A 22,945-nucleotide genomic window follows, 5' to 3' on the forward strand; every position below is an offset into this window, starting at 1 on the left:
AAAAGCAGAGGATATAGTCTTCAAATGTAGCAACCTTTATTTTCCCCTTTTTAGTCTGCAATCGTGATATTTTGATTAGCCATCGTGTTTTCAAAAAAAAGGTTCCACGATTAAAGCAAAAATGGAAGTTGATAACGAGCACCCATGCTTCCACACCTTGTCAAAGCCTTTGGGTCCCAAAATGTCACTCCCACTTATAATTAGCAGCTGTTTTTTTGGTAATTAGCATGAATCAGGGCTCCGATTTTCAGACCTAGACCATGTCTGACCAAGAGCCGCTGCAGATATGACCTGTATACCCTGCCTAAAGCTGTCTCCTCGTCGATCAAGAGAAGGAGTAATTGTGCCTTATTCATTAAGGCTTTATCATTGACATTCAGGGCCAATCTTATTTTGTCTCTGGTCTGCCTAACCTTGATAAAACGTGCTCGAAGGGGTGAAATAAAGATGGGCTAAAGGATTTTAATTCTGGAAGCCAGAATCGTAGTATAAATCTTTACATCATACTTTAGAAGGGCAGTCGGTCTATATGAGTCATAAGACTCAGGATTTTTATCAGGCTTTAAAATTTAAGTGAAAGGGGATCCCATCATATTGGGATTGACTGTGTGAGTTTCTGTGAAAGAATTGAAAACTTTGGTCAGAACCAGCATAAGTATTGCTTGAAAAGCTTTATAAAATGAGTTTATAATCCATCCAGCCTGGGGCTTTCTTGGTGGGTAATGTCCTAAAATCTCATTCACTCTTCTAATAATGTATTATATATTTCGGATCTATATTTGGAAAACAATCTTTTGTAAGTAGTCAGCCTGAAGAGCATGATGCATGGTTCAGTACTATGTAATATGGAGTAAGATTCTGTCAAGGCATACTTGATACCGTGATCTGTTTTCTAAAGATCTCTCCCCCCCCCAATCCCATATAGCCCATATTGAATTCAAGGCTCTGTCAAGTAATTTTATAGACTTTCTTCCCCTTTCGCATAATAAAGCTGTTTTGTATCTAATGGTTTATGAGCTGCTTCCTTAATCAACATCGCCTCAAGTTACCTCCATCTTTTCACAGCTCATTACATGCTTTGCGTGTCCCTTTACTTTTTTGTTTTTGTTCGTCTGAAATTTCATTCTCTTCTATCCACTTCCAAGGGCCATACTCAACTTAGAAAAAGAGTGCACTTATCAGTCTGTAATGTTCCTTTTCTCCCTGCCTTTCTGCCTTCCACTTTTTAAAAATCTCTTTACTTTGCCCACTATCTGGCCAAGAACATTAAAAAAAAAAAAAAACATAACCTTCTCTTTACAACCGCCCGAGGCGCAATCAGCAAGTCCAATTCATAAATTCCTCAAAAGGTTTTCAACATCTGGGTTCTTTTGTGTAGTATTCCAAGATTTTCCGTTATTCATGTAATCACTGACAAATTCTCCATCGCCTCCTGTTTTGTAGCACCATGTGGAAAGTATTGGCCATGAACATGTTAATTTGCTGGGTCTTACAAAATAAGGTTTTAGACATATATAGGATGGAAATTGCAAGGCCATGTCACTCTGCTTCTGAGACTTTTGCTGTCTCTTTAAGTTTTCCTAAACACTTTGTTGTTCTTGATTGTTGGTGACACTATTCTTGCCGTTGCTCTTTACAAAGTTCATCTGGAGCTATAGTGTCCATGACCAGATTTAACATCTTGGTTGCTTCTTGTTAATTGGAAATGTTTACATCCTTACAGTTGAGTTTACAAAGCGTCTTAAAAACATGGGTAGTACTACCTATATGGAATCTGCTTGGCCTTCAAATGATCTGTCATGGCTCTCAGGGATTTCCTTTTCAATATTTTCATATTGTAGACACCGTGAAACAAAGAAATTGTGGAGCCCCAAAGTATTGTGGGATCTGCCCTCCTTTCTGCTCTCATAATATCTTCTTTTTTGTTTTTTGAAGAAATTAATTTGAGTCCGGTCATCAGAGAGTACATTTGTGTTGGGTCTGGTAGGTGGTGTGAATAGTTTACATGACCTGTACAACTCAACTGGGGGAAATCATTGGGCACTCTGCATTCTGTTTTTTTGTTTGCGATTTACTTTTAATAAAAGACACTCTTTGGTTGAACCATTTTATTCCCTCACTTGATTCTCAAAGCATATTCTCTGAAGGCTCCCATTCAAATAGGCCCAGTCCTCATTCGACTGTGAATCCGCGGTACCTAGATACAGCTTCTCATGTCAGCACCCACCACTCTTTACCTCTCTCGTTTCTCCTCACATTAGTTCAAGGGGCCACGGCTTGCTTTTAAAGTTGCACTCCACCCGCATCCGTCCTACTCTTTTTACTTCCTGTCTATGTATCTCAACAGCCATCTTGATTGGTGTTGCTTGAAGCAGAGAGATGGAAAGAACGCAAAGCTCATCACTGTTTCGGCAAATCTCCCTCTGAAAATGTATTTCAGTTGTGATCTTCGCCAGTTGCCCTACCATAATTCCTACATGTAGCAGCAATTTAGTAGAGCTGGGCATCTCGAATTAGTGAGGGAAGCAGCCGTGTGTCAGTTGCTCGGCAAGGAAACATTTACATGGGTCCGTGTTTTAGGCACGCCCCCAATGTCCCTTTTTTTTCAGTTAGAGTTTGTTGATTGACATTCAGGGCCTGATTTAGAATTCGGCGGACGGGTTACTGTGTCACAGCGGTGACGGTTATCCCGCCTACCGAAATCTAAATCCCACTATGTCCTATGGGATTTAGATTTCTGTGGATGGAACATCTGTCACCGTTGTGACGGAGTAACCAGTCTGCTAACTGAAGCTATGTAAATGGTCATTGCACTGAACTCTTGCATCATGATTAAAAATGAAAGCCAATGCTGGAAAATTTACTATTTTTCTTGTTGCTAAATGAACTGTGCTATTTCAGTCTATCAGGTATTAAGTTCAATATATTCTGCTAATCACTACTCTTCAGTTAAAAAACCGGAACCTCACCAGACGTGCACCAAGCAACATATTCCAGCGGTCCTTGAAACTGAGCTCCTACTGCTTTTAAGTATACCTCGAAAAGCATACCGTATAACCCCTCTATCATCTCACAATCCAGCCAAAAATAATACATAAATAATCCCAGCATTCTCGTTTTTTATGGTGAGCCAGTGAGACTAATTTTCCTACTTTATCTCTCTTTCCATACCTTCACCCCAGTCATCCTTTTTTTTTCTCCAACCCTACCCTCCGTCCCTTTGGTTGCTATTTATTCCAACAACCTCTGTTAACCTTCACCAGTATTTCTCCTCTATCTATTCCCTCGCTTTTTTCCTTATTCTCCACTTGCCTCGCTTCCATAACCTTTCACTGTGCTTCTGCTGCTGCCATACTATTATAGGATCACACTGTCCTCAACGGTTTCACTCCTCTTTTCCACCATCCCACTCACCTTCCTTCCATTTTTCTGTCATATATTCCATTCCATTCCCAACTGGAAATTCTCTTTTCACTTATTTAATTCCCACCTTCCATCTCCTCTTAAGGCTACTACTGTGTGCCCTCAAGTCAAATCCATTTCTACCTCGCCTCCAACTTTACCCTAAATTTGTTACACACTCCTACTGTCGTACACCTCGTCTGTCATTGCTCCCTCAACATCTGAGGTTTCAGCCTTTCAATACCCACTCCCTGCCAAACATCAACCTGACTAACTTGTGCAATGCCTACTCTACTTTTGCTTCCTTCTTCACAATTGCCACGTACTTTCACTGCTCAGCCAGCTTGATCAACATTGACACTATTCCACCTTTCCTTTCCCTCAGATTATTTCTACAAACCACATTGTATCACCAGAAACAAAACACTTACTTTCCTTTATCTTTCTAAATGCGAGCTCAATTAATAGGATTGAAACGTAGTTGAAGCCATACAGCAGCCTCAAAACTTCTTACAGAAATCACCTCCACATAGAAGTCTGCAGGAGTTCTAGTTATCATCCACAAAACCTATCTACAAGATTATTTAAATATTATCTTATCGTCATTTGTTTTCATCTACAGACCTGTACTTTACAACCTTGCATTTGCTAAACTGTTGCTACACTTTGCCTCTCAAATCGCATTAAAGCATTCCAACCGTTGCATTCTGGAAGACATCAATACCTAGTTTTGACACGATCAGAGGCTTGCTGTCTAACTTAATATCTCCTGATCTTCTTCATTTGAACTCACTGGCAAAGCTGAACATAAACTTGATGCAATATTTGCCTTGATAATTTCCTCACATGAACTAAAAAAAGTATCATGATACATTGGCTGACTGTTACAATTCAGTTCATCCTCCGCATCTCTTCTCCTATGAAGTCCTAACACCACAAGCTAATTGTGAAAGTCCAGAATCTGATCCGTTATACTTCCAAAATCACAAAAAAACACTTTGTGCTCATCTAATCTCTTCCTTGTGTGACAACACAATGTTTGCCTTTCAGCACTTTCATCATTGGCTGACCTTTGACCTGGATAACCTAGTACCACTTAAGATCTCTAATGCTTCTCATCCGAATCTGAAAGCTATTGGGGTTCACAAGAAGTAAAATATCTCAAACAATTTTAAAAAGCTTTGAAATGAGAGTAGGAAATCGGCCATAATGATAAGCCTGCTGTTCACCATCATCCCAGAACCCATGAAGTCACTGTTGGAATTGCATAAGACTTCATTGCGCACGACTCATCACTGAAGGTACTTGCCCAACTAAGGAATTCCACAAGTTAATTGCCGATACTTAAATATACAGACCCTTTCACCTGCAGAATCACCTAATGGTAAGATTAGTGTGAAACCCGTAATTCTACTTCATCGCTAAAGACGAAAATCTGGGAAATACCGTAATGCGAAAACCTTTGAAGACTTACAGCTCAAATCAGACACCTTGACCCAACCGTCAGTCAAACGATTGCCAATTTAAAAGCCTATCACTTATGGATCACCAGCATTCCATATCCAAGACGGGGATTGAAGGTCCTCCTTATTAGCTGTTTAACAGTTATTCCAGTCACAGCTACTATGGTATATTCGTGGACGTATTAAAAACATTTAAAAAAAAATATATGCATGTCTATTTTTAGGCGTCTCGTAGATTCTTTTTTTTTTTTTTTTTTTAAATACATTATCAGCTTTCATTAAATAAAATAAACTTGTTTCTGACATTCAAACTGGATTCCTACCTTGCATGGGCACAAACACTGTATTGATTGAATTATGGGATATAATGATCACACTGGAAGCAGCACTTTTGCTATTGAACCTTTCCCCTGCCTTCGGTACGATTGATCAGTTCAGTCTACTAAAATACTAGAAACCGCGTGAGAACAAGACACCGAAATTCATTCAATTGCTTCCTCACTTTCTAACAGATCCTGCATACTACTTCTTCTTTTTTGCACTGTGCCTTTCCTCTTGACTCTTATAGTTGCTTAGTGCTCCACAGTTGCACCTTTCCTCTTTGACATCTCTTAGCCCACTACTTCAACTTATTTCTGCCACAAATCTCAGCTACTCCAGTTAAGTATATGGCACACAAATATTTTTTTTTAAATGTGAAATTCCATTTAATATTGATTCCTCTGCCATTAGCGTAGATGTTGATCCTTAAATGCGAATTAAATCCCCTGAAGCTAAACACATCAAATCAAAGTTTGGAATCTAGGGGATAATTATGGACTCTAACCTCTGCCTTATCCCTCAAGTGAATCAAGTTTAATTGGATTATTTTACATGATGAGATTCCCATATCAAATTTTCCCTTACCTATGTTTCCCACGAAAAGTACAAGCTACAGCAGGCCAGTGCTCTCTCATCTAGACATTGCCCACATTTTATTCCTCATAGCCTTTCTCTGTGTGATCCAGACGTTACAGAGAATATGGCTGCAGCTGTGAGACAAATATTAACCTACATATACAGGCTCATTTACCTTCCCTTCAGTTACTGTACTGTTTGTCCATTTTACATAGCACTTTATGCCATCTTCTGCTCTGAACTCGATTCCTTCAGAATAAGCTGCATACTTGCCACCAACTAGTCTTGGTTGATCCTGAGCAGGTCCTACCCTTGTCCATCCCATCCATCAATAAAGTCCTGAGCTGGAGAACCTCCTAAGTTCTGAAGGCAAAGATAAAACGTAGGGTTGAGTTTATAAAGCACTCATTCACTCCTAGATGCATCTTAGCCCTGGATGACAGATGCTTATTATTAACCTAACTCTGTGATACTCATTTTATCAACCTTGAATAGATGAAAGGAATAGTCCTTCCAAGATTCACGCCAGTGCCGATGAGGGAGAACACAGATGGTTGGAGTGGATGCATTAGTCCACTAAGCCACCGGAACCAGATATTGGATCTTACCATGGCTAGAGTATGACTAGTTTACAACCATTTCGCTTTTTGGAGTAGATTAAAAATGTGGCTTTTGCCCCAAACTAGCATTCGCTTTAATGAGCTGACTCAAGTGAAAAGCATCTGTTCATACCGGTATTAACGTGTTAGTTGATTGAAGGTGGACTGGTTGGCGGCCGAAGTCCAGCCACTGAGGATGATGGCCACCTGAACTTGCTGCTCCGCAGTCCTTTGAGGCCTAAGGTGCCACTTGCGGATCACTGTGATATGAGCATTGACCGCATAGTGGGGGTTAGATTCTTGCCTACTTACCTCATCTGCTGGGACCTTGCTGGGCTTGGAACTGCGCTTTACCTTGCACCGACACCTGGGGGACAATAGCTGGAGCTTGGCCACGGCCTAGAATAGGTAAGCACAGGGCTGGACTCATATCAGATGGGCTGCCTGCAACGTGACCCTACGGGTGAGTTCCACGAAGAGCGTCGGCTCCCACCTGTGCATCCAGAAAGGACATAGGCCAAGGGTGTGACTGCCTCTTATTCCCAACGGCCACACTTCACCACCATTCTCTTCCTTATGGGACTGCTGACTTGGACAGTCCATGGCGCAGAAACAGCGGAGTGGTGCAAGAGCCCCCCCCATCCTTGATAATCCGGGGCAGAGGCACATCATTCATCTGGAACTGTGTATCCCCACCGCACGCAGACAGTGCAGCGTGGTGGCAACTGTGGCCCCCCCCCACTGGTAATACACAACTGTAATCTCCCCGCACCTGACCCTGGGGGAATGTGAATCGCCAATCCACAGCTTTAAGTGGAGACGCCCACCAGAGTCTCAAGGGCTGACTTCCACAGGGCTTGGATTCTACTCTCCCACCCCCACCTCCTCCAGGACACAGTAAGCACAAGGGACGCAATGAGGACCTACTGTAATCGTCACCAGGCATACTGTGAGGTTATGCCAAAGAGATAAGAGAACTGTGGATGTCTGAGTCTGACGTTCAGTATTGATGCAGCTTACTTCTCTGTTTGCCCATCGAGCAGCACTGACTAATGCCCCAGCTCCTCTCACACTTTTCCCCAGGTGCTACACACACGGGTACACAGCGCCGACAGGGCACAATGGTGCCGGGCAAACTGTTGTGGCAGCTGCTCTTCACAGACGCTGTCTCTCAAGACAAACCTGCGTCCGCCCTCCCATCTGGCGAGACAAAACACAATGGGCTTAATCCTGAAAGAAATCAAGGCAGTGGGTCACAGGCTGGAGTTCAGGGATGTGAAAATGACAGACCTCACCACTGAAACAAAATCCATCCAAGCGGATATAAGTGGCTTTCATGACAAGTTAGATGACCTGGATCAATGTCTGACCACACTGGAGACTCAATTGGGTGACTCTGCCTCGAGGGGTGCAGAACTCTGTCTTCAAGGTTGATAACCTTGTTGCATAGGTTCCACAGGCTGTAGGGATAATGTGCACTTCATTGGTATCTCTGAAAAAGCAGAGGCAGCCAGCTCTGTGAAATACTGCTCTGCCTGCTGGAGTTAACCTTCTCCCCCTCCTTGGAAATCCAGCGATGCCATACAGTTTGCCTGTCCTGGTTGGACAACACTGGAAGGGGAAGGCCCATCCAAGCCTGCTTTCTCTGCCATGAACAGGCATGCATCATACTAACAGCAGCTCGCATCCACGGACCATGCGACTACGTAGGCCATACAATCCACATCTCAGCTGAATTCTCTAAAGAAACAAATGAAAAAAGGAACACCTTCCTACCTCTCAGAGAACTGCTGCGAAAACGAGATACCAAATATGGACTCTTTGATCCAGCACATTTAAATCACAATTTAATGGCAAATCGAAAGACTTCCCCGACCCGGGAAGCTGCGCTCCTTCCTCAAAGGTATGCAAAAAATAGCCATGAACACATCTGATACTTCTTTGATCATGTCCCCATGGATCAGACCCTACTACTCCCTAGGTCCAGGGTCAGTACCACAGAGGGGGCAGAAACCTGCACAGATCATCCAGATCACAATGTGGTGAGGACAAAGCAATCTAAAAGGTGGTGGAAGTCAAGCAAGACAGGGGCCACAACAAATCCCACTCCCCATTGAAGATGAATATGAAAAACATTTACTGTATCGCTAACTGTGCTGTGATGTCCCTGGCTGCCAGCAGATGAGTACCTCCTGCCTGTTTAACTTTAACCTGCTCCTTAATGTTTACCACTGTTAAACCATTCATTGAGATCCATTACTGAATGCCTAATGTATGTTCTGCACATTGTTTCTCATAGATAGGGCTGTTTATTGTTATCATTCTCTTATTATTCTCCTAACATACCTCTAGCTCCTGGGGCACCCTAAAAGTCACCATTAGTACGCTACAGGCTCCCTACCTGAGCCCATGCCTCGTCCCCTGCCCCTCTAACCCACCCCTACCGAAATGTCTGTTCTTAGGATTCCCTTGTAGTCGGGGACAGGGGCCAGCGGTCCTGGTTTTCGCCACCTCTCCCATTGGAGGTGGAGTACCCTAGCTTGCCATGAGTGGCATAGTTTACATATACCCTGGTCACACCTGTTGGCCCCTCAGGTGAAGCAGATGCCACAGGCTTGGCCCCATTGAATACAGGTCTTGATTGTTTGTTAGACTAGCTTGAAAGATTTGGTTCCATCCCATTACACCTAGGGTACAGGACCCCCATTAACCCCCTCCCACCCTCCTGGACTCTGCCTGCTGCAAGTCCTCACCGCTCAGCATCGGAATCGCCACTGTGCTACACATCTGCGACACAGGACGCCACAGCGCTTTGGAACCGCTGCTGCATGATGCCTCCTTGAGGCAGAACCTCTCTTCACAGCACCAAAAACTCCTCTGCACCACTGCTGTGCAACACATCCTCAACACAAGACCTCACTAACATTGCAGCCCCACAGCTCCCCAGAATCGACACATTCTAAGAGCAGGATCTCGCAACACTCCGCATCCAGGACTTAAGGTATCTTTGTTCAGAGGTCTTAACTTAGTCCCCGTTTCCGGCCAACGCTCATTCATGATGGGCCTGAACTTGTGACTTTGTCCTGGTTTGGAACAACCAGATAACCACAGCTGGCGTCTTGTGCTTCTAAGCACTGTTGTTAATTAAATATTTAAAATTGAATGTTTCAGGTTTTGCAGCATGAACCTTTTCTGGATTCACATGCTGTGCATCATTCCACCATCTAATGGTTTGTTCCGGAATTTCCACTATTTGGTAACATTTCTCTAGTCCTTCTATTTATTTATTTTTGGAGGGGGGGCATCAACGCAACCCCTCAGATCCTTCGAAAGGGACACCGCAGGAGGAAAGTCTCCAGAAAAGATACCCTTGTTGAAAGACAGATGAGGTCAAGACACTTCGACATCGAGCCAAGATAGATCTCGGGACGAGACAAGCTCAATGACCCATTAGTTGTCAAAAGGATCTTTGATGACGAAACGAAAATCAGTGTCAACTCTCGAGCCTGCAGAATGCTAGGCCGAAATCAAGTGGGAAAAAGAGGTGCCTCATGGCAGAAATATCTGCCTCAATACAGAAAAAGAAAGATTTTTGCACATCCTTAAAGGAGTTCAAAAATCCCTCAAAAAAACGCAGAAAGAACAGAGCGAGAAGAACGTTGAAGACATTGAAACTCCTTTGATACTTCAACCTGAGGAAGAAGACACTTTGTATGAGGAGGACAAGGAACAATAAGGACTGGGTATGCTTCCGGGTTCAGAAGACTATAAGTATGCAGAAACCCAATGGCATGAGTTGGAGACGGAATCTCCTGAGAAAGGGATAGATTGTTATCTTTGGAGGCCTTCACCTCCGGATAATGTTGCAGTGTACAATCATGTCATTAAAAAGGCTGCTGAGAAGTATGGCGTGCAGCCGGAGGAGAAAACGTTGCAGTTATGTTTCCTGATGGGAATTCTGATCCGGTCCCCTAACAAGGGATCAGTTCCTACCAATGTTGCCTAGTGTCCTGGACTAAGGAAAAGAGACATTTAAGGAGCCCGCCACTTGCTGAGTATTGACTCCAAGAACGAAGAAAAAGTACAAATACTTGTCAGAGGACGCATCATACATCACTTCTACGACAAGTAACAGGACCAACATCACATCAACATTTGGGCCACCTCCTGACAAGGAGAGTAAAAAGATGGATCTCATGGGCAGGAAATTTGAAAGAAGTGCAGCTAATCAAGGATGTATGGCAAATTCAAACACCCTCCTAAACAGGCATGCCTACCACTACTGAGGGGAGATGGGAGAGCTCATAAATTACCTGTCAGAGCAATACAAGAAGAGAGCTGTAAACCTTGTTGAAGAGGACAAGAATATTCCTAATACATGCCTAAAATCGACTTTAGGTGCAGCGGACACACCATGCCAGCTATTGATGACAGGTATCACACCACCCTGTCACTCATTGCTAAGAATCTCAGGGTTCAAGCCACAGGTAAAAGCCAATATAATAAATACCCCTTTCAATGGAGAGCAGTTATTTGGAATTTCAGTTGATGACACACTAAACTTAGAAAGGATGATGAGATGCATAAGTCCATAGGGGCTTTACAGTATCAGGGCAACCTACAAAGAGGGACAGTGGCAACACACCAGGCCTACAGGGAGAGGCAGCTTTCAAACAGGCATATCACAACAGGCCTTCCAAGGAAGCAGCCAATCTTCTGAACCACAACAGCTCTAAGAGTACCAACAGCAAGGGAGACAATCTTATCGGGGGAGAACAAGGGGAAAGGGGGCACCTCACAGGGCATGCGCAACACCAGATAACTAGACTTCCCTAAGACACAGTCTTTCACAATCAACACCATTGGGAGGCAGAATAAAGAACTTCCTTGAAGAATGGATAAATGGATATTAAACGTCTTAGAGTTTGGATATTGCATAGAATATTGGGCAAGATACCTACAGCAAGGGGACCAAAAGAAAAAAAAGGTCCTTCCAAGGGAAGAAACATCACGTCTACTCAAGGAGGTTGAGGAGCTGCTGGAAAAGAAAGCAATAGAAAAGGTGCCCAGAGCAGAGATGAAGAAAGGAAATTTCTCCACATATTTCCTTATCCCAAAGGTAGAGGTGTCTCAACACCCAATTCTGTACCTCAGATTCATAAATAAATGTAAAGAGACACAAAGATTCAAGATGACAACCTTACAGGAAGTCGGTCCTCATTTGCATGGCAACTTTAGATCTAAAGGACACTTACTTGCACATCCTAATGAATGCAGAACCCAAATGATACCAGAGATTTTTTGTAAACAAAATTCACTACTAGTTTAGAGTGCTGGCATTTGGAATAAAATCAGCTCCAGGAGGGGCAGCTGACTTAAGACAAGGCATACATGTCTATTCTTACCTAGAGATTGGTTAGTAAGAGCAAACTCCCGCAACAAATGCAGGGAGCATATACAACAGGTAATGAGGACCCTACTCGCACTAGGTTTCTCTAGAAACATAGATGAGTCATCACCAACACCAGAACAAGATAAATTGTTTCTGAGAGCAAGAATCCACTAAATCATAGGAAAGGTACATCTCAACAACAAGAGGATACAGTCACTATAACAGGAAATTCACCTTTACCAGAAGGGGCAAGCTCTGAGAGTGTGGAATGCTGGGAAATCGTTAGGGATGATAGCTTCATGTATCCCTCTGATTCCATATGCAAGATTACACATGAGACCAATTCAGGAATGGCTACATAACCAGTTGTCACAAGCAACAGGGAGGTGGGAAGGTCTAGTGGTTGTCAAGCAGAAGCTACACAAGGAAATAGCATGGTGGGGTGGAACAGAACACATGTAATGCAAGGAGGGAAATTTGCACAACCAACTCCAACAGTAACCATTACAACACATGCTTCTAATAAGGGCTGGGAAGCTCACCTGGGCACGCTTAAAGATTGAGGAGTCTGGAAGGCACAAGCTGAAGTACAGCATATCAATATCTTGAAATTAAAGTTCCTAGCGCTTTAAAGCCTTTCAGAAAGAGCTATTTGAAAGGACAATATTGATCCAAACAGACAATACAACTACAATGTTTTATATTAACAAACAAGAAGGGGGGGGCTCAATCCTTTTCCCTAGCAAAGCTAGCCCAATCTGGAAGTGAGCAACACAAAGACAAATATAATTAACACCAGTTCATCTTGCAGGGAAGGACAATGTAAAAGCGGACAGACTGAGCAGACAAGCATCGTGCTTTCACAAATGGGATCTCAATCAAAAAGTACTCAAACATTTCTTCAGAAGCAAGGGGACCCCAAAGGTATACCTATTTGCAGCCTCAAGGAGCGCAAAATGCCAAAACTTTGCGTCCAGACAACCATACCACCAATCACTAGGGAATGTTCTGTCGATAAACTGGACAAGGATCTTTGCATATTCTTTTTCCTCCATACCACTGATACACAGAGTGATCAATAAATAAAAGAGAAAAATTACTTTAATACTAATTGCCCTGCTGTAGGCGAGGCAGACATATTTTTCTCAGCTAATAGAGATAGCACAAGGGAATATTCTGAAAATACCAACACAGCACCACCGGTTATCAATGGAAAACAGAAGGGTGCTACACCCAGAACCAGGTTCTTTGAACATGGCAGCCAGGTTTCTAAAGACTTGGAATTCGATCATTTAAAGCTACTGAGGAAGATAATGGCTGTTCTTAGAGAGGCAAGAAAGCCGACAACAAGGAAGTGCTACATCGCTAAACAGAAGAAATGCTCACTCATTAAGGTGCCTTAAAAGGGGCTTATTAAGGAAGAACACTAAAGATGCGATGGTACTCAACTATTTAGCACTCCTACTAGACTGCAACTTAACATATGTATCTTAAAAAGCACACATCTGCAGTTGTGGCCTACACAAGAGTGCACATGGGAAGAAGCTTCTTCACAGTTCTGATAATACGTTTCTTAGAAGGGGCAAAAAGAATTCCTCCACCAAGTTAAGTACCTGCATTCGCATGGAGCCTAAATGTGATACTCATGCAGTTAATGAAGGCACAATATGAACCTTCACACAAGGCCACATTAAAGATGCTCACACTAAAGACAGCATTCCTAGTGGCCATAACATCTATTCGCAAGATGAGTGAAATACAAGCACTCACAATTCAAGAGCCATATTTACAGGTGCACATGGACAAAAAAGTCGTAAAGACAGGCACACAGTTCTTACCTAAAGTGGTTTTGCACTTCCGCATAAATCAAACAATACAATTCTAAGTTTTTTCCAAAAGCCAAAGAATCAAGCAGAGAGAGCGTTACATATAGTGGATGCAAGACGAGCAATAATGTAGTACATTGAAAAGACAAAGAAAAGCAGGAAAACAAAGTGACTATTTGTCTCCTTTGCAAAGAATAAGATAGGAAAATCGCTAACTAAGTGCACAACTGCCAGATGGATCACACAAATCATTCACAAGTGCAGGGGAAAAACTAAAGTTGTTGTAGTTGGACTCTTGCTCTATGCAAGACTGCTGGCTTAGGGATGACAGCACTTTTGTTTGTAGGCGACTAGATCAATCCTACAACAAGCTGCAGCTGTCAACCCAACCCTCCAGGCTCACAAGCAGTACCTCACCAAAAACCCAAACAGTAAAAGGTGATTCGTGGTGGCCTTTACGCATTGATTCAAGAATGCGACATCTCAGGGGAGTCGTGGTTAAACGGAGGTTACTCTTTTCTCACATGAGCAACAGGTCTTATTCACACACAGGCAATGAAGGAGATGCAGTAAAGTTGTCATTAGTTTTTTTTTAACAAGACTGCAATCTTCTGTAAATTGCATGGGCTGCAATGATTAGGATAATGAACAATGCAAGAAACAGAATTGTGAAAACGAGAGTCATGAATATAAAGGCCCCCAACGTCTTGCAACAACATGAGATGTGAAGTAAGCTCTAATACTCTAGCATGATGAACCTAATCTTTAACCTAAAGAGAGCTAGGTGTGGTAAACGTAATCTGCCAGTACCAGTTCCATGAGAAGAGCCCCCCAACACTTGTTACCTTGGAATGATGTCTCTAGATCGGACTCCATGGGGAACAAAGAAGGCTGGTTCTGCATCAAGGCAACGTGTAGCATAAATAGCATTGATGGCATCTGGTAGGAATCCCTACCCTGTCTGCGTGAGATGTATTTATACAGATCTTGTAGGACCCCTGACGCAGGTACGTTCCCAAACAATAGATAAGAAGGCATGCTTGGGGCAGCAATTATATAAACAATTCCCAGAAAAGGTACATTGTTACTGTCACACATAAGTGGGAAAGTACATGGTGTGAATACCTATGTATATCATTTATCTTTGACGCTGATAGTGACACCTTCACAGAGTGGCACTGATAATGTGAAATTAAAACATCTTCCTAAATATAAACATAACAGCCATCTTGGAAGAAATAATTAAATAAATGTCCTAAAACAGAGCAGGCTAAGTAGGTTAAAGGTCACTAGGTGACAGGGGTACAGGCCTGCTAGACAGAAGGCTAAGCTAAACTCCTGAGTACCATTACAACTAAATAGGATCCACTACAAGTCAACCCCAAAGGCACACTCAACAAGGAAAAAAGGAGCAAACATTGCCTTTCTGTAAATATATCTTTACAGGATATATATATAAATCAGCAATTTATTCATCTGTACCCGTGTTCACAATACAACTCTTCATAGACATTCAAATGAACAAGGAAGCTCAATGGGACAAAAGGTGTTAAAACATCTGCTTACAAATCAAAGTTCATTTTCAACCGAACCACCACAAAATCTATGCACACCATGTGAATCCAGAAAAGATTCACACTGCAAAACGATAAGTTTCTTACCTGTAGGTATAGTTTTGCAGCTTGAAGAATTTTCTGGATTCACAAGCGACCCACCCACCTCCACCAAAATGATGAAAGGGATTGGGGTGAATCTGAAAATGGAGACCAGCATTGTGAACTTCCGGGCGAGGTCATTCAACATCACAGGAAGCACCAAATGGGAGACTTGTCAAAGCCCAACATCAACAGAAAAAATAGGACTACAAAAAGGTTTCGAAACAAGCGGAGAGTTCCAGAACCACCCACTAGGTTGCAGAATAATGCACAGCATGTGAATCCAGAAAATTATTTGAGCTGCAAACCTACATCTACATGTAAGAAACTTATTGTTCTACTAAATGGATTTTTGTTTTGGCATCACACAATTGATTCAGTTTTACTCTTTTTCTAAATTGGTGTGAGATTTTACTTGTGTGGTGTTTTCACTTTATTACTGTTTTGTGTGCCTAATAAATACTTTACCCACTGCCTCTAAGTTAAGCCTAACTGTGTTTGTGCCAGACTACCAAAGGATTAAGCATAGGTTCATTCGGACTTTGCTTGTGTTTCGCCCTGACAAGAACTGTGGGTGCTGCTTGAGTAGGGTTTCATCCCCCCCTCAACCAGTAACCCAATTTCCTACTAGTTACTTATAATTAACTATACAATTGGAGTTCATGGATTTGGGGCAACGAATATTTTTCTTCCAAACACAGGGATGGTTGTCTCCTTTTCCTTGCTGACCCCTACCATTGTGTTTGTAGTCCATGAAGTGGGTCGAAAATAGCGCACTACCTAATTATTATTCATTAGGCAGTTTGTTCCACGACTAGAGATTTTGCAGTCACCCTCTTAGTCTAAAGATTGCATTGCAATATCAGAGAATGGTCGTACAATGTCTCCGTGCAGTGTGCGACCTATCTCTTTATGCATCAGGTCCGTACTCCTGATGCTCTCATTACCATATACCTTTTTCAGTTTAAGGAAGATGTCCTAGTTGCAACTGGCCAGACCAAGAATAAGTTTTAATTTAAAGGAAACAGAATCACAATATATAAGGTTGTGTCCTTTGAGTCTAGCAAACCAGAAAGATATGAGAGGCCACTGCTCATCTGAGAAAAGCAGAATATCCCCTATAAATTGTGTATTCTCCTTCATCAACTGTTCAGTTTCAGTGGCATGCAACTAACTTAGTTAACCCCTGAAATATAGATGTAGATATCATCGCATAATGAAAGGGTGTCTCTAGGACATGCAGATGATGAATGCATCAGTCAAGGATAGACAAAGATCCTTCTGAATCATTTTTTTTGGGGGGGGGGGGGTGGAGCGAGTGGGGATTCCGGGGTGTGAAGGTTTATCTGGCATTTGATCCTTTCAGGTCCCTGGCAAACTTCCTAAAAATATGTCCCAGTGCTTACATCTGGACGCCTCACTAATGTGTATGATATTACAAACACATTTGAATTTGATGGGCCTTGGAAGGATTCCCTGGCTTCTTTTAGGTCCATCCGAGGCTCGAGTTGGTAGGTGGGGCTATGGAATGGGCTAAGAAACCTACTGCTACCCTCACTATTTCCTAGCCATACTTCACATATCAAGTCTCTATTTTTTTCTGTTGGTGGGAGAGAGAATAGGAGACGTAGCCCAGGTTCTCACCACCAACTCTATCAGCCCACCAGCATAAGAAATGAACCAGAAGAAGGATTGAAAGGTGATGGATGAGGGTTGTTACTAGTCTTTCCCCATACAACCTCCATTGCTAATTTAGTTTCAGACTTTCAGACAACTCCTTCATCTTGCAGCGATTCTCTTTCTAAGATAAGCATTGGTAGAGGAAGTAGCTGTGTGCTGTGCCAAAAGCTAAAGCAAGGTGTGAGACAATATGTGTATTTTCTTAAGCCTAAGGAAAATATCCCAAACAGGCACGTGGTTTTGCGCCTAAGCAAGTACCAGATGCTATTTGGATTTTCCATACAGCACCTGGCTCTTTGTGCCCTTGCTGGGGGGTAGACAGACATATCAGTGTACGAGCAAGGATACAAAAAAACAAACATAGACAGGGGTCAGAAAAACACGTCTAGTCCTGGGGTCATCCCTCACCTAGGGGAGCTTACCAACCTCAGACTTTTCTGAACACTAGACACCTGGCGGGCTACTGGGTGCTGTGATTGTGTGAAACCACCACTGTCTCTTGCCCACAATTCCATTCCCTGTGCAGGTCAAACACTGATAAAAAAATAAAAAGGATTTACTAATATTTCTGTGACAGAAAGTTTCAGTACCCACTTTTCCCATGCCTACCATTAAAAGCAGTGCCTCGTGTATGTGGGTGGACCTGTCACAACTGAGAGGACCAGGCTAAACATCTGACAATGTGAAGTCCACATGGTCACAAGTTTTGCATATTCCCGTGCCCTGCAGTATGCCGACCCACTCATGGGAGAAGTGTGTGACTACTGAATTGTAGGACTTTAGCCATTTGCCAGACAGAAGTTATTGAATATTTGGTTACAGAAAGTGAGCAGACTTTGAACTTTTTACCAGTACTTTGACATTTGCAGGTGATTCTGGGTAATAAAACAGGTTGAAGTGAAAACAATGCTAAAAATCTGGCAAGCTCCATATTTAGAGTATTCTATTGCGCAAGTAGGCAGGACAGTGCAGTTGTGTCATGCACCAGTAGATTACTTTGGTCGTACATAATTTAAAAAAATAAGTTTTTGTACTTTTCATGTAGCCCTGTGTTTCTCTGTCCTCAGATAAACAGTGCCCCATGAAAAGTGATTCTGACAACTTTTGTGATCTATGATAGTACTGCATGATTTATTGTTCAGGCTACATTCAGTTGTTAAACCCATACGTATTTGGTATTGTCACACTCCAGACATTCACAGCAACGTATCTTTGGTTAGCGTACCAGGATTTATGTTTGTGCATCTGAGAAATGCAACAAAATGTTGAGGAAATGTATTTAAAAAATAAGAGCATCTCATTTTTTCATTATATATTCAGGCTGAAATGAGATATTAATGCATAGTTTGCAACAATATATAGCCATGAATGTTCCAGAAAGGAAAAAAGATATTGTTTTATTGGTACACAAAGAAATCAAAGAAGTAAACATGCCTAAACCTGCTGCCAATTTGGTAATGTATTATATTGGTACGTAAAGAAATCAAATAGGTACGCATGCCTAAACTTCTTGCCAGATTCGTAATGTATTTAAAAAAAAAAGACTGGAATAGAGTTGCCCAGGTAGCAAAAGGGTTAAAACTATGACTAAGACGTTAACGGTCCTTGGCCTAGAAATCCCATATCATGTAGTTTGCACAGTAAAAGTTTGCTTTTCATCCGAGACCTGAGTCAGTGAATGTCGGGGACATTAATGTAAGATTATTCATGATATTCCCTGACAATTTGTATGGACTATATGAATACACAGACATTATTAATGTATTGCTTATGGTTTAAATGTGTGTCTTTTAAACTCCCTCAGCAGTGTTATATTGGCACTTGGCAAAAGACAATGTCACCAAACTGTAGCACCATAAATGCCACCAGGCTGCGGGATAGAAGTTAGAAACAACACATAACTTTGGCCCTTTCTAATCCATAATTTACACTGTCCTTCGGGTTATTTGTACCTTGCAACAGTGAGTGTGGTGGAGAGAAAAGGAGGATCTGTCCTCTTAAACATGTTGAGGCTTATTTACAAACTGCGTTTTACATTATGCTTAGTAGTACTAAGATAGTACTACCAACATAATAGGAAATATTGTTCACAAATTTACCTCCAGAGATTCTGCCTCCACCTCTCCTAAGGTTTTCTGTGTAGGGATTGCCACCCGGGCTGCAGTCTCTCTGCATCCTTAGGTATATGTTTTACTAGTAAATGTGGAAGGGGAGAGGGGAATGGCTTGAAAAGGGAATATTTCGAAGTAAAGGATAAGTGATTAGGGAGGAGTAAGGAAGGATGTAGTGAGGGTTAAGGAGGGGATTAAGGAGCTCTTTAGGGAGGGTTAGGGAGACGTGCACCCATCCACAAAAGAATAAGCCCATTGCCATTCACAGTCTGCAACTTTAAAGTTACCTCAGCCAAAAATTACCCAAAGCAGTAGTCAGTTGCTTCAGCTCAGAGGTGGTGTAAGTCCAGAACCACACATGGCTAACTACCGGTACTGTAGCACCCTTCCATTAACAATATTGCAGGTAGGGGCTAAATGAAATCCCTTTGGAACTAATATTAAATACAATTATCAAAAATAGTTGAAGTATAAATAAACATATTTTAATATTCAAAAAAGAAAACAGTAACACATTTATTTTGTTATAAAATATTTAAATAGCTTTTTTTACTTTAAACAAACTAATATAACACTATTTTTGTTAACAATATAATTAGATTACTTTTATTTTAATCTATAAATCATTTTAATAAAAAATTTACATTAAATTTATTTTTTAATTTACACTTCAGAATATCAAATGTTTAATATGTTTAAAGTATGCACTCAATTCAATATAAAGTTAATAGTGCTGTAGCTGTTTCATTTTCTTTCACCGTTTAAAATAAATATATAAAATTAATTTACATTAATGTTTAGCATAAACATATTGAGATTGGGCTAGATTGCATCTGATCTTTGCTTGGTAAGGATTCTTGTATAACATCACATGTTACTGCAAGAAGTTTAAGACTTTCTGGAGTAACATTTGGGACTAAATTGATCTGACGGGTGCATTCAGCTGTGAGCTCCCAAACTTGAATTTGTTCACTCACTGATGACCTTCTTGAAACAAACACGTTTTCAGGAGCATTGACTATACAATGGATTTTAAGGTTGTCAGCATTTTTCTCCTAAAGCATTGGAAACTAAAGAACTCTTCTTGTATGGAAGACTGAAGTGAATATTTAATTTTCGAGTGGGATAATCATTATTATCATGTACTCTAAATACATTGGGCCTGATGTATTTGACCAAATATAAGCTATATGCTTCATAAACTATTTTGAAGTATTAGCTTAGTTTCTTCTATATCTCTAGCTTCTTACTTTCACTTCTATACTTTACTTTCTGTGTTTGGTAGTCTACCTAGGAATGAATAATTCTGCGTTTTATCATTTTAAAAGATGTAACATCACCTAATATCTTATATTCTACTTATGTTTGGTTCTTTGTAAAAGGTGTAAAGTTGTAAATTTTCTTTCCATAGTGGCAAGGCTCGAACTTGCGTATGCAATGGGACACTGAACAGGCTACTGAGTCTCATTTTGAAACCTGTAGTTGGTGGGTTTGCATTAAAGCACTTAAAGAAGTTCACCGGGTGTTAAATTGGGAAGTAAAGCAGTTGGAAAGACAAGGATGAATAGGGACTGTAGTGGGTCATGATCTGCAATGTCACATGTATGCAGGTGACTTTCGCGTCCAACTGGATCTCAGTGAAAATTCCAGTGATATGAATAACATTTCAGCCTGACTGCCAACTAACGAAGTATGGATGTCTAAATATTACTTGTGTGTTACTGCATGCAAAACTGGGGTCTAGGCACTGGGCCCAACAATACCGTCTGTGTCTGTTTGATTGTTCAGTCTAGTTGGGCTCTCCCCCTGAGCCCGTAACTAGGCCCTGGCCTGAAGGTATTTTTGCTGATTTCTTTTGACCCTCAAGTTTTAGCTGTTATTAAAGTGGCTCACCTTCTTCCAATCAACTTGTCAAACACATGCTCCTTTCCACAAGTTACATATAGAATTGCCTTCTTCGAGTCATTTTATTTTCAAGGTTTTCAGACTGATTATCTTCAAATTTCACAACTTCTTTTGGCAAAATTGCAAGCTGTTCATAGGAGAACCTTGTGGGCCTTGTTTGATGGATGTACAAATTATTGAGTCAAGCCTGCAACAAGATTTTGGTTGTCCCCTTGTGGCTACGCAGATCATATTAAGGGTGCGGATAATGAATGGGAGGCCATACATGCACTGACCATTGTGGTTTACGTAGGGTCAAGCACCTTGACACAAAGACATCTGCGATACAATTCATCCAAAACTTCTTAGTTTGAAGTGGTGCCACACTCCGCTTGGTATGAAGCACCTGGCAATAGTGGGTGCCATGTTAAAAATCTGCTATTTAACTTCATTTTATTTCTAGTTTTGTAAAGAACCTGAAATTACACAATTTCAACTTGGAATTAGCTGACCTTTATACATTTGCATGTCAGGTCGTTTTTTAAATTGATATTTTGTTGCCATGTGAAATGTTTTATGAACTCTTATGAAGTTAAACAATGTTTTATTTCAGTTTATATGATGTCTTGTGTATGATTCGTTTGGATTGTACATAGAACCTAGTTTAAGCCCTGGCATTTGTTTACTCAATCGGAATACATGCAGAACACATACAAATGTATTCTGTCCTGGTGGAATGAGGAAGGTGGAAGGAAGGGGACCATGCACTGGTCCAGGGCAGTCAATGCAGGCCGGATAGATTTAGTCTTCCTGTTCTACAAATGTTTTAGTTCCTTTTTCAAGGAGAACGTCATTTTTAATGAAGGGGTAGCAGAATGAACACTAGCCGGGCTATAGGGTGAGTAACCAATTATATTACATGGATCTGTGAAATGTGTCTAATAAAGGTCAGGTCAAAGATAGTGACGGTCCGTTATAGTACTTAATGAGCTCAGATGCAATCAACCACAAAGGTGAGACTGAATGCCCAACCTGATTCTATAAGTACGATACATATGGATGGCTTTGTGTGAAAGTAGTAACATACTTTTCGATTTTTTTGTATTTGTAGGAAGCACCTCCAGCAGCCTCCTAGGAAGCAGCTCAGCCCGTGGTTCCATAGTGCACTGCCCTTCGGCCTCCATTTGCATTGGTATCCTACCGGGTCTTGGGGCCTACTCTGGGAGCAGCGATTCTGAATCCAGTTCAGACGGTGAAGGCACAATTAACTCCACGGGAAAGATTGTCTCTTCTATCTTCCGTCCCAGCACTTTTCTTGAAGCTCCGTAAATTAAAATATTTTCGTTAACCTAATCCTATATCGCTGTCATTAAAAATAAAGGCTTCTATTTTAACTTTCAACCGCGAGTGCTGTCATTTCTAGAAGATAATAATGAACGGCAGATTGTGTTTACCAAATGAAAACGAAACCTAAAGCCTATTATTATTTTTATTACCCAGTGGTGTCAATAACTAAACCATGCAGGGAGTCCAGTGTTATGCACAAAGACAACGGAAGAAAACAAACTTGAAAATTATTGTTCAGATTGTAAGAAAGCAGTTAAAAATATCTGAAATAAATTGGAATCTAGTTAATTACCAATGACACTGTAAAGCAAAGTGTGTTGATGAAAGTAATGAAATCCTTTATATAAAATGACTCCAAGTCTCGGTCAGTGACCCAACGGAAAAATTGGCAAGGCCAATAAGTCAAGCGGGTATGATTATTGTTGTTGTTGTTATCGTCATCATTATTATTATTTTTGTAAGCATATGCCACACAAATGAAAAGCCAAAATCATTCAGCCACCTAAATGTGACGCCAAAAATGGCAACGTGAGGTATTGGCCCACCTGCCTCGACACTGAAGTGCACGTTTTTTTAGGTGGATTTGCACATGGGACCAGGAAAAGTCACCCAATAGTGAAAGAGAGACCATGGCTGAAGTGGGCTGACTCATTGCCTCTTTTTCTACCTGTGACTGAACAAATTAAAAT

General features: G+C 41.4%; 1 protein-coding gene across 1 annotated transcript in view; it reads left to right on the forward strand.

Annotated features, from left to right (window-relative positions):
• PSME3IP1 (proteasome activator subunit 3 interacting protein 1) overlaps positions 1–22,310 on the forward strand; it is a 100,083-nt gene extending 77,773 nt beyond the window's left edge. The window contains exon 7 of the mRNA XM_069217222.1: positions 22,021–22,310. Coding sequence (XP_069073323.1) covers positions 22,021–22,238 — 218 coding nt within the window. The 3' untranslated portion in view covers positions 22,239–22,310. The remainder of the gene's footprint in view (positions 1–22,020) is intronic.
• The last annotated feature ends 635 nt before the right edge of the window (positions 22,311–22,945 follow it).

This window comes from Pleurodeles waltl, chromosome 12 (assembly GCF_031143425.1).
Source record: "Pleurodeles waltl isolate 20211129_DDA chromosome 12, aPleWal1.hap1.20221129, whole genome shotgun sequence".
NCBI lineage: Eukaryota > Metazoa > Chordata > Amphibia > Caudata > Salamandridae > Pleurodeles > Pleurodeles waltl.